General features: G+C 35.9%; 2 protein-coding genes across 3 annotated transcripts in view; both read right to left on the bottom strand.

Moving 5' to 3' along the window:
- The window catches only part of LOC131437800 (cAMP-dependent protein kinase type II regulatory subunit), a 277219-nt gene that overhangs the window by 87281 nt on the left and 170937 nt on the right, over window positions 1-19001 (bottom strand). The gene's annotated exons all lie outside the window — the stretch shown is intronic.
- LOC131437801 (tigger transposable element-derived protein 4) lies at window positions 3766-5316 on the bottom strand. The gene is made up of 2 exons (XM_058607386.1): window positions 4604-5316; window positions 3766-4539 (listed from the first exon to the last, which is right to left on the bottom strand). The coding sequence occupies exon 2, from the start codon at window positions 4534-4536 to the stop codon at window positions 3832-3834; it is 705 nt and encodes a 234-aa protein (XP_058463369.1). The 5' UTR covers window positions 4537-4539; window positions 4604-5316; the 3' UTR covers window positions 3766-3831.

Genomic DNA, 19001 nt, shown 5'->3' with positions numbered 1-19001 from the left:
CAATTTGTGTAGAATACTCGTAGTAGGCGGTTGATCTTCTCTGTGGCTCGGGCTACGCTGTCTTCGGTTTTTTGCTTTCCGAGTACTACTTGTACTCGGTTTTTGCTTTCCGAGTGCTTGAAATTTTCAGTGAGAGAGTCGAATGAAGAAAACAGTGATTTAGAAAAAATAAAATTATGAAAAAATAAGTTTATGTTTCGTTTATGTCTTTTCCTTCAATACAACACGGGAAGTCGCTATCGTATTTATATCTGTCAATATAGAAAAGACAACCGCGACGGCAAAATTCTTTTCGACAATGGGGCCATTTAGTGGCTAGTACTCATTACACTGTTAACGTTTTTTCGGTGACAGTGCGCAATATATCTGCAGATTGCAGAAGCTAATTCAACCATTCATGTTGGTTGAAAACAACATTTTATTTTTCTAATTCAACTAAAAAATGGAAATAGAGTGTGCTTTGGGACAGCACGTGGTGAATTCAACTAAAAATATAGCCATTTCAACTAATATTTTATCAGTATAAAGGGAATGAGAATTAAAAAATAGCAAAAGTAAGATTTTTTTGGTTGTCTCAAAAAATTATCAAATTAAATTTAAAAAAAAAACAACTAATTTTTTCGCCAAAATGCTAATTTCAATCTTTCCGTGTATCTTTCAACGTACCTGAAGCAAATTGTGAAATGTTTTAAAATGTTTATTTAAGTTTTGTTACACTTTTTCAAGAAAAAAATGGTTTTAAATCCTTCAGTGATCGTTTCTTTTATAAAAAAAAATGTCCAATTTATGAAACATTTTCGTCTCAAATTTACTAATTGATTCGTCACTAAACATGATCACTATTTCACATAATTCCATCACTGTTCAATTTTTGATGACTTCATAATTAAGGAATTATCGAAAATAAGCTATCCACATACATTTGTGTTGTACGCATGAATTTGTGATGGTTTTGTATGCTCAGAACACAGCATGCTGTGCGTTTGGCTGTCAGCTTGTTTGTGCGTTTGTTTACTTGTTTGTGCGGTTGGAATTCTGCGTTTTCAAAATATTGCGTAATGAAAAGGAAGTGAAAATTAAGGTTCTGGACACGTGGCTAAGTGAGAAGGGTATTACTATGCGAAAATTGGCGAAGCGGTTTGGAATTCATCGTGCCAGTGTTAAAACCATCATTAATAAGTTTGGGGAAAACTATTCTTTGGATGAGCTACCAGGAAAGAGGCAGAAAACCCGATTCTTCCAACCCAAAACTAGACCAGAAAGTGGTATCTCTAATCATGAAGAACAAATCAATGTCAATACGCGATTTGGCCAAAAAAGCAGGAACAAGTGTCGGAATGATCCAGCGTATCAAGAGACGAAATCACCTGAAGACCTACAAGAAGCAGAAAATCTCGAAACAAAGTGTAGAACAGAAGAAGCGAGCAGCAACAAGGGCCCGGAAATTGTATTCGCATCTTTTGCAGTGTCCGGATGCATGCGTTTTGATGGACGATGAGGCTTATGTAAAGGAGGACTCAAAAACCCTTCCAGGTCCACAATACTTTACTGTCGTCGTTGAGGAGGATGTGAGCGATGCGGACAGCTCGATTCAAGTAGAGAAATTCGGTCGAAAGGTACTGGTATGGCAAGCAATATGTTCCTGTGGTTTGAAGTCAACCATTTTTCACACTACCGGAACTATAAATGCAGAAATCTATCGATCTGAGTGTCTCCAGAAAATATTGTTGCCTTTATACAAGAAGTATAGTACACCTTCACTGTTTTGGCCGGATTTAGCGTGTCAAAACCACTCTCAATTGGCTTTCGGAAAAGGGTATAAATTTCGTTGAGAAAAATATCAATCCACAAAATTGCCCTCAGCTTCGACCCATCGAACGTTACTGGACAATCGTGAAGAGGGTCTTCAAGAAGACTGGTAAGGCAGCTGGGAACATGTAAAAGTTCAAAAAAATTAGGCTCAAGCATCCAAAAAATGCGATGCAACACTTGTTCGGAACGTGATGAAGAGCGCTCGATCAAAAGTTCGAAAATTCGTGAAGGAATAACTTGAATTTCATCCGGTTTTCATTATGCTCAAGTTTAACCTCGTACAATAAAGGATCAATTTTTAGTCTGAATAAAATATCGTTTTTTATCATAATTTAAAAGAAAAATTAGTGGATAGCTTATTTTCGATACACTCCTTAGTAATATTCACTTCTCATTTGTTTAATCAACGATTGAAAACTTCTAAAATTGCCGGCGAGCAAAAAAAATTCTTCAAAAATATGAGATGAAAATTGGCACGCAATTCAATTTTTTTGCGCCCTGTTTCCATCTCATTTCGTATCGCAAAGTTGCCAAGTTTTCTCATAATGTTATACAAAAAAAATTCTTTAAATTACCATCAACCATCATATATTTCAATAAAACAGTATCGGCTTCGAACATTACTAGAAAGTGCGTGTTTAGTACTAGAGGAATAACCATTATGGCAAATCTAGTAGCACTGGTTTCATTCCGATATATTTCAGCATAACACTGCTAAGGGTGTGTGTGTTTCATCGGCTGTGCTTCTGATATTTCAATATTTTCAAATGGGCCAATTCAAATTAACTTTACAGTAAAATTTTTAATGTACACCGAAAGGAAACCAAAACGACCCAATAATGGGGGGGGATGTAACAAAAATGTGCACTCGATTTTATCGGAAATGGCTGGACCGATTTTCACAAACTTAAATTCAAATGAAAGGTCTTTTGGTCTCATAGGTTGCTATTGAATTTTACCCGGATCGGACTTCCGGTTCGGGAGTAACACGGGGTAAAATGTAAAAAAAATAAGCAAAAGTGCACTCGGTTTTCTCAGAGATCGCTCAACCGATTTTCATCAACTAAGATTTAAATTAAAGGTCTTGCAGTCCCATAGATGCCTATTTAATTTTATCTGGATCCGATTTCCGGTTCGGGAGTTACGGGGTAAAATGCGCAAAATGAACTGAAAACGTGGAATCGCTTTTCTCAAAGACTTCTCATCCAATTTTTACGAGCGTAGCTTCAAATGAAAAATCTTACAACCTCATATAATTCTACCAAATTTCATCTGGGTACGACTTCCGGTTCCGGAATTACATTCTAATAAATATAAAAATTTCATTTTTCAGCGACGTGTTTTTATACAAGAAACTGAAAATTTAATCAAATACATTTTTGCGTGATTAGCAAAGGCTTTGCCCGAAAAAATCAATCTGAGAATTGAGTTATTAGTACAGGAAGAAAATGTGGAAAAGGATTCATTCGTTTATGAACAAATCGATTTTTTTGGTGGTATCACCGCAAATGACAACAAAGAACCGGTAAGGGTCAGGGACTACACAATCTACAACTTTCTACATCCTAAAACATTTTTTTCACAACTCTAACAAAATATGTACTATTCGATGCTTTAAATTCGTTGAAGTAAATTTGTTTTATATTTCACAAAATTTTTCGAAAAATATGGATTTCTTTTCTCAAGCCGAAAGGTACAGAACCCCTTAAGCTTAAATTATAAAATACTGAATACAAATATTTCTTTTTAAAGAAACCAACTTCTTTCTTTTTTTTCGAGCAATATTTTTATATTTTCTTTCAAAAAATGGTTTCCGAATGGTCGAATTGCGAGAAGTAAATTAGTTTAATATAAAATAAACATTTATAATTTTTATTTATTTATATAGTCACAACATTAAAATTTTAGTTTTATTGATTCTTTTCGGAGAAAAAAATCAATGGAACAGCAAAATTTACAACTATTGATATTTATTTATTTCATTCTATAAACAACTTAGTCTTTATCATTCATGACCCTCTACTCAAACGATTTACATTTTTCCAAAGCTTTCGCTTTTATTTTCTGCAGATTTGCAATATCATCGAACTCGAGACCAACATCTTCCGCCCACCCGATTACATCCGTCAAACACTGAACCACGTGCTGACAGCGATACAAATTTCCCGAATAAATTTGATCATCCGTAACTTCCTGTTTAATCGTGTTTTCAACAGTAAAATCATCGCCCATAGTTGCATCATGTCCGGTTCCAGAAGGTAATTCGGTGTATATTTCATAGGACTCCAGCTCGGCTTCTTGTTGATTCAAGTCGTATCGCTTTTTGAAGTTGCGGATCCATTTTTCACTGCACTTTAATTCGCTAGCAATGCCAAGTTCGGCAGCAAGTTTGTGCGCCTTTGCTAGTATTCTACCAGTCGTGACAACTTCATTTCGATATCGCAGTTCTATGTACCAATCATACAAAGCTTGCTCCAGATCGCTGTTTTTGGTTACATATTTCTTCCGGTGAAAATTGCTCGTACATCCTGTAGAAACAAGCTCCAAGATTCCCTTCTGCTGCAGTTCGATTTTTCTTATCGTCGCCCGGTCGACACTGTACAGCCTTGCCAGTTCTGCTTTGGTATGCGTTTGCTGTTCCAACACATTTAATATTTCAACTTTCTGTTGCAGCGTCAAGCATTTCCGTTTCGCTTTTTCGCTGCCCTGCGCTGTAGATTCCATCGGCTGCAAGCAGTTATGAATTCAATTGGCTGTGTAGATTATATGGAAGAATAAACCACAATCTCACCTGCAAAGTAGAATTCGGGAACAATCGTTTCACAGTCTTAGCAATCCGTCTGACACACAGCAACGAGACCGTCTGGTCTGGTTTGATGCTTCGATCCGAGTGGCTCAGCGGATAAGTTGAAAAGCATCACTAACACACGCACGGACGGACTCACAAAACGTACGTCTGTTTTGGCAACAGCTTGCTCGTAGGTACCGTGCCAAAAGCAAACTAAACCAAAAGAGAACACAAAACATTGCCTGAAACGAGCGAGGGGGTGGTTGTTTCTTTTCTCCACGTTTGTATTAGTGTAATGTTTGGATACGACGGTTTAACTGTACAATAGTATAGCTCAAATGTTATATAATATAAGGTATGACCTAGGTTGGGCCGCGCCAGGTCATTCTGATACTATTCAAATTAAAAGTCTCAAACGTTTTCATATAATAGGCTATGTTATAAATATTGGCATAATGGCACATGAGTTTTCATATATAATTGTTAACATGTGAATAACCATGTATCATAAAGCAGTAATATCCGTTTTATTGAATGCATGCTGCAGTATTGCTTGAATTTTTAAACGCATATTTTCGAAAAGAAATGAATATGAAAACGTTTTTTTATACGCGGGTTTCTCACGTGATATTTTAAATATTTTAAAAAGTGTTCTCAATCGAGTTTTCTGCCTGGTTGGGAAATTTTCGTGACCAACCCTGACCGTTCTTTAAAAAGAAAACCAACGGCTATTAAATTAACCAGCTCGTTTTCAGTTTAGTTTCGTGGATAAAGTATGTTTATTGCCGATTAGATAGCTCACACACTTGCAGAATATCTTTTCGTAGTAACAGAAAGATTCGAAAGATTTTTTACAGGGAGCTAAACAAACCGTCAAATTTTAAAGTAAAACGAATATGAAATCATTTCGATCATCATCATTACTTTGTTTATATCGGTGTTTTCAGCAATACATTTCTCGATGAACATTAGAAAAGGTCCCACGTGCAAATAACAGTTTCTCTTGGTTTACTTTCTCTTTCAATTATTACGGTAAATTCCAGTAATTTCCAATAAATTCTACAGTTTCTATCGAAAGTTGATGGTTTTTGCTGTTGTCCTATGTGAAGTGTTAGATGGAAGGATTGCTGATTGAGCCGTAATACTCGAAAGAGAAAGTAAACAAAGAGAAACTCTCATTTGCACCTTTTCTCGTATTTGTCTTTATTTGGCCTTTCTTCTAAATTCAACTAATTACAAGCGATTATTTACCTGGTAAAACTATATTTTTGGTTCCGATTATAAAGGTTTTAACCTTAAGATCATTCGCCTCTTCGGGCTAGAAAAACTTTCTGGCCCTATGTGCGGGTAGCGTGAAAGGCATCGACAGTTTGTTTTTATGTTTCGGCTATTTATGTTTTTCACCAAAAATAACTTTATTAAACCTACCAGTAACATGTACATCAATCGTAGAGAATATTTAGGTACTCCAGCTCTGAAGCAAATGTCTCATGCCTATACACAGATGAAAATTTTGAAATTTAAACGACATGTAAATCAATAGAAATCTGAAATAGACTTCAGATGAATCTAAAATTTGATTGGAAGCTATCATCTTTTGCCAATGGTTAAGCCTATATTTTAAAAGTTTCGCTTACAAAATACATTGAAAAATAAGGAACTGTTGAGTAATGCTACATTCAATTTCCTGCATAAAATATGTGCATGAAAAACGACGTAAATTCAAAAAATATTTTGAAATGATGATTACTGAATCAGCTACGGTCTGAGTATGAAACTGATCAGAGCAAACAGGAAATGCCTCGTGTGAAGAATAGTTAGTTGATTTTCATTACGTTCATTCACATACTAACACATGGATCAATAGGTTCCGAGACTAAAGCAGAGATGGCGCTCGTAGTAAACCAGTGACCACGTCTTTCTAGAGTACTAACCTTTGCTTGAAACGGGTCAAAATTTTAAGTCGATCCGACCAGAAACAGCTGAATTATCGAGGTTGGAGTAAAGTCGTTTTGTAGTTTGTTTACAAAATGGAAAAAACCGAGTTTCGTGTTTTGATAAAACATTGTTTTTTAATGGGTAAAAACACCGTGCAAGCGAAACAATGCATTGAAAAATGATATCCGGACTCTTGTCCATCAAACGCAACGATTTGTCGGTGGTTCGCCGAGTTTAAACGTGGTCGTACCGACACAAATGACGCGGAACGCTCGGGTAGACCTGTGGAAGCCGTTACACCGGAAAATGTGAGTGAAGTGACAAAAAATATAATGAAAGATCGTAAAGTGAAGCTCCGTGAGATTTCTGAGATGACACAGATATCATATGGAAGTGTATTTACTACCCTTCATGAAAAATTGAGCATGAAAAAGGTTTTTTCCAAGTGGGTACCGCGATTGCTGCAATGCACCCTGCCACAAGTCGATGAAAACAATGGCGAAATTGAACGAATTGGGCTTTGATCTGCTTCACCACCCCCATACTTGCCAGATTTAGCCCCCAGTGACTACTGGCTCTTTGCTGATCTTAAAAAAAGGCTCCAGGGAAAAAGATTTGGCTCAAATGAGGAGGTCATCGCTGAAACTGAAGCTTATTTTGAAGCGAAAGATGAATTTTTTTATAAACATGGTATTGAAAAATTGGAAAAACGTTGGAACCATTGTATCACCATAAAAGGTGATTATGTTGATGAATAAAAAAAATTTTTGCAAAAAAAATGTTGTTTCCATTGTTAGTCTCAGAACTTATTGATCCATGTGTTAGCACATTTTTAAGTAATGGAATGGCTTTAACATCCGCAGTATTGTTACTATGCGAGAATGTACTTTGTATGGGGCTTGAACTGAAACCATTATCACCTTCTCACTTTTATTAAATTGAATTTTGCAAATTTTTGAAAAAAATCGTTTCTATTTCGGAATTTTGAAATTGTTGTTTTGAGAATTTTTGAAACAATTCGTTTTTCAGAGTGATAGTTTTTTTTTCCCTTTATGGGCTACTCTGGCCGAGGGGGATTCGTTTTTCAGAGTGATAGTAAAGCTTTCGGATCTACAAACTAAGAACAACTATTATATTTAGCAATTTAAGCATCCTATCAACCTAGAGAATTTGTTAGATTCTTTATACACCAAATAATATTTACGGATGTCTGTAACATTTTCAACTGACTTTCAAACAGCTGAAGCTTCGGTTATCAGTTCAGTATATTTTTTTGTACCTTATGATTAAAAAAGAACCGGAATTTTCATTTTAAAATTCCCGCGCTTGTCCAATCGGTAAACTTTTATTCTCTCAACGTTGGCAACACTTTTATACACATTCTGTAAAATTTTGACGCATATCGTACGATTAGTTTTTGTTTGGCGTCTATACAAAGTAGTTGAAAAATTTTCGTGTGACGATTTTTATAATGGATGAAAATTTAGAACAACGTGCGTGCATCAAATTTTGTGTTGCAAATGGATTTAAGTGTTCCGCAACGTTGAAAATGTTAGAAAAGGCCTTTGGTGAATCGTGTCTAGGAAAAACACAGGCATACGAGTGGTATAAACGCTTCAAAGCTGGTCGTACAAGCTTGGATCATGATGAGATCCCTGGCCGCCCAACAACATCTGTTACTGAAGAAAACATTGAATCGGTGAAGCAAATCGTGTTGCAAAATCGTTCTGTACCGATTAGAGAGATTGCTGTGTTGTTGGGCATCTCTTATGGATCAGCCGAACACATTTTAACTGATGTTTTGGGTTTGAAACGCGTCGCTTCTCGGCTGGTGCCAAAAAAAGCTAAATTTCATTCAAAAACAGCGTCGTGTTGATGTGGCCAAAGAGATGATAGTGACCCCACATTCATCGAATGCATCATAACTGGTGATGAGGTGTGGATCTATGAATATGACGTCGAAACTGCACAACAATCGACCGAATGGCGCTTCGAAGGCGAGCCGTTGTTCTAAATTTTCATCCATTATAAAAATCGCCACACGAAAATTTTTCAACTTCTTTGACGCCAAACAAAAACTAATCGTACGATATGCGTCAAAATTTGGCAGAATGTATATAAAAGTGTTGCCAACATTGAAAGAATAAAAGTTTACCGATTGGACAAGCGCGGGAATTTTAAAATGAAAATTCCGGTTCTTTTTTGATCATAAGATATATTCGGTAGAGTTACACTGAACATCAATATGGTACAATTATACTGACTTATTAATTATTCAATACCAACGTTCCATAAAATTTTTAAATAATTCGTGAACATAAGACCAGCAAATTTCACTGAAAACCTGTAATATGAAAAGCAATTTAAAAAATTCAAAAAACGTGTTATAATCCACCTAGCGGTGTAATGACGCCTTCTCATGTATAATATTGTGGTATTCTATTCAAAATTTTTCGTTTCGATTTTTAAATGAAACCAAGGAATTGTTTGTATTCGAAAATATGCAGTAATTTTTGGTAGGACCATAGGACCTTTTATTTATTTAATTGGGAATAACGGTTTTGAGTCCAGTTTACAACATTTTTTACGGTTTTTTGTTCCGCCAGTAAGTACAATATTCAACACACTTTACCCTATAACTTCATAACCGGAAGTTGGATCTCGAATTCAGTATGCGATCTTGAGACCTTTCATTTGAATCTAAGTTTGTGGAAATCGGTCAAACCATCGCTGTGAAAAGTGAGTGAGATTCATTTTGATATATATGACCACTATTTCCGGTGCTCCCGGAACCGGATACCGGGAACCAGGATAGCCGGAATCGGTTTGTTTAGCTGCCTACTGATAATGACTATCGATTTGTGTAGTTTTGAGACAAGCTTAGATATTTTTTTTACGTTTTTTGTTACTCCGGTTTAAGTGACGGTGTACAATATTGAACACACTTTACCCTATAATTCCGGAACCGGAAGTCAGATCCGGATGAAATTCAGGAATTCCGTATGGGACCGGAAGACCTTTCATTTGAATCTAAGTTTGTGGAAATCGGTCAAACCATCGCTGAGAAAAGTGAGTGAGATCTATTTTGGTATATATGACCACTATTTCCGGTACTTCCGGAACCGGATACCGGGAACCAGAATAGCCGGAATCGATTTGTTTAGTTGCCTACTGATAATGACTATCGATTTGTGTAGTTTTGAGACCAGTTTAGAGATTTTTTTACGTTTTTTGTTTCGCCGGTTTAAGTGACGGTGTACAATATTGAACACAACTAACCCTATAACTCCGGAACCGGAAGTCAGATCCAAATGAAATTCAGGAATTTTGTTTGGGACCTAAAGAGCTTGCATTTGAATCTAAGTTTGTGAAAATCGGTTTAGCCATCTCCGAAAAAGGTTGGTGCACTTATTTTCACAGTTTTTGCACATTTTCCCCCATAACTCCGGAACCGGAAGTCGGATCCTAATAATATTCAGGAATTTTGAATAGAACCAGAAGACCTTTCATTTAAATCTATCTTTGTGAAAATCGTTTCAGCCATCTCCGAGAAAAGTTAGTGCAAAAAAACGTTACATACACACATACGCACACACAGACAATTTCCTACTCGACGAACTGATTCGAATGGTATATTACAATCGGCCTCTGTTTGAAAGTCGGTTTTCAGAGTGAGTGCATAACCTTTCTATATGAGAAAGGCAAAAGCGTAAAAATTTAACAAATTTGACAAATAACTAATAACGAATAACGAATTTGTTGGTCATTGACTTGTTTTAGTCGTAGAGCCACTTTGAGCTAGTTTTGAATATGATAAGTATCTAACGAGGAAAACCGATTGAAAAAATGACATGTGAATACATAAGAGACAAAAACAAATCGGCAAAGCAGAGAGTGAATATTTCGTCTAGTCAATTAGGCTGTTTCTTCATATGTTTTCATATGCAGGGTAGTTTTATTTGGCAATACAATTTCCCCCGATAGGAGCTAGCTACGGGTTCGAGTCCCGTCTCTGCGGTAACCTTTTCGCGACTTTCATTGTGTGGTTGTATTAGCGTGTCATAGATTAATATAAATTCATTAGATATTGTATGTCATATTAATTGAAGGCCATACGAACCGACTTTGACTATACTGCCCATACTCGTCCCTTATCGATTTTCGCCAATTTTGAGTTAGCTAGAAACTGCAATAAAAGTTGAGGGTTTGTTCAGTAAAATGTGAAAAAATATCAACTCATGTCTGTCCCATATGCAAAGTACCCGCATATCAGTCCCATTCAGTGTAAATTTCAATAATTTCGTTTGTTGCAATATTGGAATAGCAAAGGTGTATTACCGATATTTCATATAATAATACCAATATTTAGCATTAGGTAGTTCAACAAACAAAAAAATATCGACCAATTAGCTTACTTTCTTCTATCACCATACTTTCTTTTACCAGAGCAGTTTGGATTTCGTCATGAACATTCAACTACTCATCAACTTGTCAGAGTAACGAACATGATAAAATCAAATAAATCTTCTGGGTTATCCACTGGAGTTGCTCTTCTAGACATAGAAAAAGCATTCGACAGTGTTTGGCACAAAGGTTTAATAGCAAAAATGTCTGATTTCCAGTTTCCTATTTATTTGATCAAAATGATTCAAAATTATTCAACTGATCGTACTCTTCAGGTTAGCTATCAGAATTGTAAATCTGAATTGCTACCCGTACGAGCCGGTGTTCCGCAGGGTTCGAGCGTAGCTCCAATCTTGTATAATATTTTCACTTCTGATCTTCCAAATCTACCCGTTGGTTGTCAGAAATCGCTATTCTGTGACGACACAAGTCTGTTAGCCACAGGTAGAAATCTAAGAGTGATCTGCAGTCGCCTACAAAGAAGTTTAAATATTTTCAGTGATTATCTGTCAAAATGGAAAAATAAACCAAATGCAGCCAAAACGCAATTAATTATCTTTTCTCATAAGCCAAGAGCTTTTTTTCTTAAACCAAATAATAACCACATTCTCAAATTGAATGGCTTGGAATTGACATGGTCTGATCAAGCTAAATACTTAGGTTTAACGTATGACAAAAAACTCACTTTCAAGGATCACATTGAAGGAATCCAGGCAAAGTGTAATAAATATATTAAATGTTTATATCCTCTTATAAACAGAAATTCTAAGCTCTGTCTAAAAAACAAATTGTTAATTTATAAACAAATTTTCAGACCAGCCATGCTTTATGCGGTACCAATTTGGTCAAGTTGTTGTTCCACCAGAAAGAAAACGCTTCAAAGGATTCAGAATAAAATTCGGAAAATGATTTTGAAGCGTCCTCCCTGGTTTAGTACAAATGAGTTACACAGACTCACAAATATAGAACCATTAGATGTAATGTCACATAATATTATAAGCAAATTCCGACAAAAATCGATGCAATCTTCAATTGAATCGATTCGCTCTCTGTATTAGTTAGTAAGTTAGTATATAAGTTCCTTTTCCCCATTACACAATACAAGTAGGTTTAAAATTTTCCCTACACAAAAATCTCAGAATTGCGGAAGCAAATAATGTCCTCATGGTAATAACCAAATCATATAAATAATAGGGCTGAAAAGTCACCACTTGTGGCTGAACACCCAATTTAAATCTTAATAATTTAATTTTAACTCATATTCCAATAAATAGTTATTATAAAAAAAATAAATAAATAATTATTCGGAAATAAAATTTTGATCGTCTTTTTCTCGTCATGCCGATTTTCCATATGGAACTGATATGCAAGTATGGGCAGTATAACGATTTCAAAAGTATCTAAGGTCAATGAACACTCATCGTATTTTCAAGAATATCATAATATTATATAAGAGAATATGAGTGATACGAGAAAGTTATCGAAACACCATTAGGTGGGTTAACACTGGTTTTCATCATCAGCGCCCTGATTTGTACTAGAAAAGTATAATAGCTTAAAAATGTTCAAAAATAAAATTAAAATGATCATCATTTCTTGTCCCGTTAACCTTGAAGATCACAGAGCTTCATGAACTATAGTATACATTCGTTAATACAAGAGTAGTTTACTGAAGTAATTTTGCTAAAAGAGTTGCGTTTTGTAGTACATACCGGGTGTAAGTCAGTTAATTAACATAAACAAAGTACCAACCTGCAAATAGAAAAGTAAAAATTGAAAAATTAATCAACATGTTAGCATGCAAGACAATAATTATATAATATGTGCAATAATATGTACCAATTTTCCTCTTATCCTTTCAGTCAATGCATCAAACAGAAATAATAGATAGAATTGATGTACCGTTACATTATAATCGGGTAATAAGCTGTAAGTAGTTGTTGATTTGAAAAAAAATCTTCACATGAAAAAGATAAATTTGTTCTGTTGTTCGAATACTCTTATATAATCCGATACCTTCATATATCGTTCTAGGATAGTGGTTGGTTGGGTGGTTGGTGCACACAAAAGATATGCAGAATTGATGTAAAATGAAGCCTTTTCATGTTAGATTTTGAATTATTTTACGGATCGCTGAAATGTTCAGCTAAAAATCTCCATTTTATTTCGTGGTACAAAACATTCTTGTTCCTTTCATTAGAATGAGTAGAAGTGCGCAAACGCATTTTATGCGAACAGCAGCAAAATCCGATTATTTGGAACAATATCTTCACAAGGAACTAAAACTACTTAAAAGTACCATGTTTCGTGTTTGCAAAGCATTAAAGCAGCACTTGACAGTTGGAAGGTTGGAAGTGAAACAAATCGAAGGGTTGCGACAAATGAACAAGACGATGGTAGCAATTATTGAGAAAAAATCCTAATCTACCTGTGCGATATGTGAGCCACAAGGTAGGGAAGTCAGAATCATACGTACAAAAAGTGAATCAGACACAAGGACTGAAAACGTACAAAGTGAAAAAGGTGCTGATCCTTGTAGACAAGCAAAATTCCACTGCAAAATGTCGTGCTACGGAGCATTATAGCTAAAAAAAATCTAGTACCATAATGGACGACGTTACATATTTGCTTGAAGGGTTTGGACAACTTCCTGGTCACGGATTTTCATACCGTTGTCGAGCATTTCCGGTCAAAGAAGATGTACAAATTCCAGAAGAAATATTTGATTTGGCAGGCGATATGTAGTTGTGGTCGAAAGTCTAAATGTTTCGTTTCTACCGGCACCACCAATAAGAATGTGTAAAATAAAGAATATCTGCGAAAGCGGTTGCTACCATTTACCAAAACCCACGACACTCCAGCTCTGGTTTGGGGAGATTTGCCCTCTTGTCACTATGCGATATCCGTTCTGGAATGGTGTAAGGCACAAGAGGTCAAATACGTGTCATAAGCAACCAACCAACTGAACAGTCAAGAGCTTCGCTCAATAGAGAACGGCTGGGCTCTAGTTAAGTGGAAACTCTTTGAAATTGAAAAGAAAGCAAATAGTACCAAATGGTAAACCACTAAATGACTACAGTCTGTTGGTGGACATCAATTTTGTTCTATCGGCATGACAGAAAAGACACTGCACTTCGGAGCAAATAACGTTCACTTTACATCTGTGTAGCGGATTATGTTGATCCGCGAGGTGGCCTTAGCAGTCCAACATAATCTGCTAATGCACTAATGAGTCTAAGACGGAACGCAATAGTGAGCAAATGGGACTGATGATTTCAATAGAAGAATCGTCACCGCAGCCGCATCTGAGAATCCTGTACGGAACCTATTGACGAGCATACCACAGGAAGTTTAAGAGTTTTACATACAAAAGGACTATCCTTATCAATTTTTATAATCCTTATATTAGACATATAACTCAAATATTAATAAACAACCGATTTTGTTGAACTATGTGTATGTACATTTTGTTTGCTGACCAAAATTTAAATGGATTTCTCATGACCCCTGACTGACTTATAAGGAAATTCACTTCGTCGTACTCCAGAAAAGTAATTTAAAAACGGTGATTTAAAAATGGGGGTAAAATGTTTTTAGCCTCAAATTTATGCAAATACCCATTTTCAATAAAGTTTACGTTTCGTTTTTGACTCATCAGTGCGTAGCAGTTTATGCTGAACTGCTAGCGCGACCTGACGGCTCAACATAAACCCCTAGGCAGACGCAAAGTTAAGTTGGGGATAGGGACTGAATGATGAAAAAACATCATTTTAGCGATTTTTTTTCAGAACTATCGTTCAACAAAACAAACTCAAATGTTTTGCATAATACAAAGCATAATTCGAACAACATTTTGTAATTTTTTTCGTGGTAAAATATTGAAACCTCCCCAAAGTAACAAACAACAAAGAGGAAAACATTGGGGTCTGGTATTTTACATGTAGAAAGTTTGTGCAAAATTTGAAAAAAATGGTGCAGTAGTTTTTGAATGACGATGGACACGGACGTTCAAAACCTGTTTTCGAAAAAACGCGTTTTAAGTTTTTTGTCTACTAAGTCGAAGGAAACAATTTATTACTCTAGGGAGCCCGTAGGCTCTAACATTCTCATAAGACCTTAATTTTTGTTTTGCATTTTGTTAAAATTAAACATTTCAAGAATGTTTTGTCAAGTTTTTATGCCAATCGAAGCAGAAATCTTGGGCCTGTGCGCTAAACTCTCACTTCTTCGCAGTACCTTATGATCAAAAGAGAACCGGAATTTTATTAAAAAACGCAAAATTTCAATTTTTGATAAATTTCTTTATTATCGCCTTCAAAGTACTCTCCTCCTGCGGCAATACATGCATGCCAACGCTTGATCCAATTTTCCATACAAGTTTTATAGGCCGTCGAAGGTATGGCCTTTAGTTACGCAGCGAATTCTCTTTTATGGTCTCTATGGTTTCAAAACGCGTTCCCCGCAATGGCAATTTGAGTCTGGGGAAGAGGAAAAAATCACACGGGGCCATATCTGGAGAGTACGGTGCTTGGTTGATGATATTGGTTGAGTTTTTGGCCAAAAACTGCGACACAACCAACGCTGTTTTTGAATGAAATTCAGCTTTTTTGGCACCAGCCGAGAAGCGACGCGTTTGAAACCCAAAACATCAGTTAAAATGTGTTCGGCTGATCCATAAAAGATGCCCAACAACACAGCAATCTCTCTAATCGGTACAGAACGATTTTGCAACACGATTTGCTTCACCGATTCAATGTTTTCTTCAGTAACAGATGTTGTTGGGCGGCCAGGGATCTCATCATGATCCAAGCTTGTACGACCATCTTTGAAGCGTTTATACCACTCGTATGCCTGTGTTTTTCCTAGACACGATTCACCAAAGGCCTTTACTAACATTTTCATCGTTTCGGAACACTTACATCCATTTGCAACACAAAATTTGATGCACGCACGTTGTTCTAAATTTTCATCCATTATAAAAATCGCCACACGAAAATTTTTCAACTACTTTGTATAGACGCCAAACAAAAACTAATCGTACGATATGCGTCAAAATTTGACAGAATGTGTATAAAAGTGTTGACAACGTTGAGAGAATAAAAGTTTACCGATTGGACAAGCGCGGGAATTTAAAAATGAAAATTCCGGTTCTTTTTTATCATAAGGTATGAGATAAGCAAAGATAAAGGCACATAACTTGCTGAGTTTTGTTCCGATAGTCTTGAAAATCCCACAAAATATTCTTGAAATGTTTTACTATAAAATACAAAGATAATTTTCAAAACCCGCCCCTTAATGCTATTTGCAAAATACTTTTTGATATAAAACCGTACTGTAATGTGTAAACTAACATCTCGGACGAAACAAGTTTCGGTTTGCTAGCCATACAAATTGTGGTAATTGGAAAAATATGTTTACCCCCAAAATTATGCTAGGTGCACATATCCATTTTCAGTTTCAGGTCGCGCTAGCAGTTTAACATAAACTGCTACGCACTAATGAGTCAAAGACGAACGTAAACTTTATTTAATGTCAGTAAAACATTTCCATGAACTTTTTAATGAAAAGTCGATCGAAATTAACTCCCTAAGCATGAATGAAAATATAAGGTATATTCGAAAAGTAAGAGTCGTCTGCTTATATTTATAAAATGTGCACTTGTCAACGTGTTCTACTCGTGCAACTATTTTAGGGGTTGTTCTGAGTCAGTAATCATTTGCCTATCTGTGCGTACAATACACAAAGTCCGCGAAAATCGTCGCTCTCGCCAGCTGAGAAGTTTGTGATGTAAAAAGATTGATGTGTGCAACAGGATCTTCAGTGCTTTAGTAAACTTTTCGAAAATTATGCCTAGTTTATGAGCCGACTGAGAGAAGGGAAGGTTAGCAAATGGCATTCACGCCACAGTCAAGATACAAGAGAAAATTCAAGATTTCCGTTGAGAACTATTTTATCATTGCTGTACAGTTCTGATATTGCATACAGTGACTTGTTTTTCTTACGTTAAAAAATTTCTTTGTGGACAAAGCTTTGAGAATGACTTAAAAATGGAAGGATTCTTAGGGTCAGTAGGATCCATAGTACTAGCCATGCAAAGATTCTGTACGCCATGAATCGACTGCGAAGTCTATTGAATCAGAAAGGCCAAATTCCACAGAAGGAAAATAATGCCAAGACTTTGCTTTTAGATTTGAAGGAAGCTAAATGTGCTAAAAAAATTTATTTCATATGATTATATTTTTTCTTATGACAAAACGGCTCTAACTTTTAGAAGATACCTCCTATCAATCTAATCTGATGTATTTCTACCTTTCAAAAGTTGCTATATAAATATAAATTGTACTTTTAAGTTACTAAAAAACTCCATACGGACCATCAATTTCCATCGTAATGAAATCCTTACACGAATCGCATCTGAACGCATTCTAAAAACAATTCAGACCAGCTACGGAACACAGATCGTATATTACCTGCAAAACCGAATCAGCATACTAATGAGGCACGTGTCACGTCACGCAACCAACCAACCCGTACCATTTTCAATTCCATTAAATCCAAACAAGCAAAGAATTCCCGGGATTTGTGATGCTATTAGACCATAAGTAAGGAATACATATAACATATATGTGATTTACATGATATAATCCTTGGGTAAAGGAGGACTCTGCTACGCTACCACGTCGTAGCGGGGAATGGAAACAAACACAAAACGGTACACAACCAACGAACACACCGACGTGCTTTGTCCCCGTGGTTGAAGTGTGACTGACTACTGCTGCTTCAGTTGAAGGATGCAAAATGGGATGAATGTTCGAGCAGTGCCGGATGTTTGCTCCTGCGATGAAAATGGTTACCGAAATCATGGTATAACGATTTCATTTGTGTGGTGTCGTGAAAATGTTAGTTTTGGTTCTGAGATTTTCTAGTTAAATTAGTGGAATTTGCATGGTTTCGTGAACTAGAACGAAAAAGAGTTTTAAAGATAGTTAATATTTCTACAATTAAATTAGGAACATGAACGGCAGTATATTTTTGTACAGCAGTGCTTAGGTTTGCATAACTCACAGAAGAAGTAAATGTGTTAAGTAACAGTTTTATCCTAGAAGAAATTTTTACAAAAGATTTAGGCTCCAGCAAGTTCAATCTTTAATCTGCCCCTTGGACGAGGACCAATGAAATACCGAAGCTGGCTTCCCTGAATACCCTAAACAAGAATTTTGAATAACATTGCATATATTTTGGAGAGAGGTGCTCATTAGGGCGGATCAAAATTTAGATTTCAGCTCCACCAAACTTCTTGTGTTCCTTTGGGGTCCCATAAGAACTATGCAAAATTTTGGCTTGATCGGTAAGACTATATTTTTGCGCCCAAGGTTTAAAGTTTGTATAAGATTTAGTATGGGGAAACTGATTTTTATCGGCTGGAGATTATCCTAAAACTTCTAAAAATCAGAACTTGTGTTTTTTTCGCAGGAAATTTAATGAACGAAAAATCCTTCGAAGACCGCAAAACGATCCGACATTTGATGTTTTTAAAGGAAAATCGACACAAGGTAACAATGGCTCATTCCATAATATATCTAGCACCACTGCTGCTAGTATTAGTAAGGGACCGTTCATAAACCATGTAGACTAAAATCTGGTATTTTTCAACCCCCTTCCCTCCTCCCTAAAGCATTTTAGAGATTTTCCAATAACCCCCCCCCCCCCCCCCCCCTCTCTAAAAAATCTACGTTGACTTTTCTTTGTCACAAAACTATTTTTTTAAATCATTTTTCAGTGAAAGGTTACTTATAGTTTACATTCTGTAATAAATTAAATTAAATCCAGTACCGTTGTCATAAAGTCTTAGTTATTCAAGATATTCAAGAGGTAAAGATATACAATAAATCTCAAACAGCTGCTCTGGATGAACGATGAGAAAGCAAATGTGATTTAAATCACATATTATGTAAACAACCGTTCGTGGGCATACGATTTTTAGACGAGGAACGATAAGATAGTGAGTTGAAATACAGTTTTAATGTTTTTGTAATATCTTTCATAACCAATAAACTTA

This window comes from Malaya genurostris, chromosome 3, assembly GCF_030247185.1.
Source record: "Malaya genurostris strain Urasoe2022 chromosome 3, Malgen_1.1, whole genome shotgun sequence".
NCBI lineage: Eukaryota > Metazoa > Arthropoda > Insecta > Diptera > Culicidae > Malaya > Malaya genurostris.
This window is presented reverse-complemented; position numbering and strand designations above follow the sequence as displayed.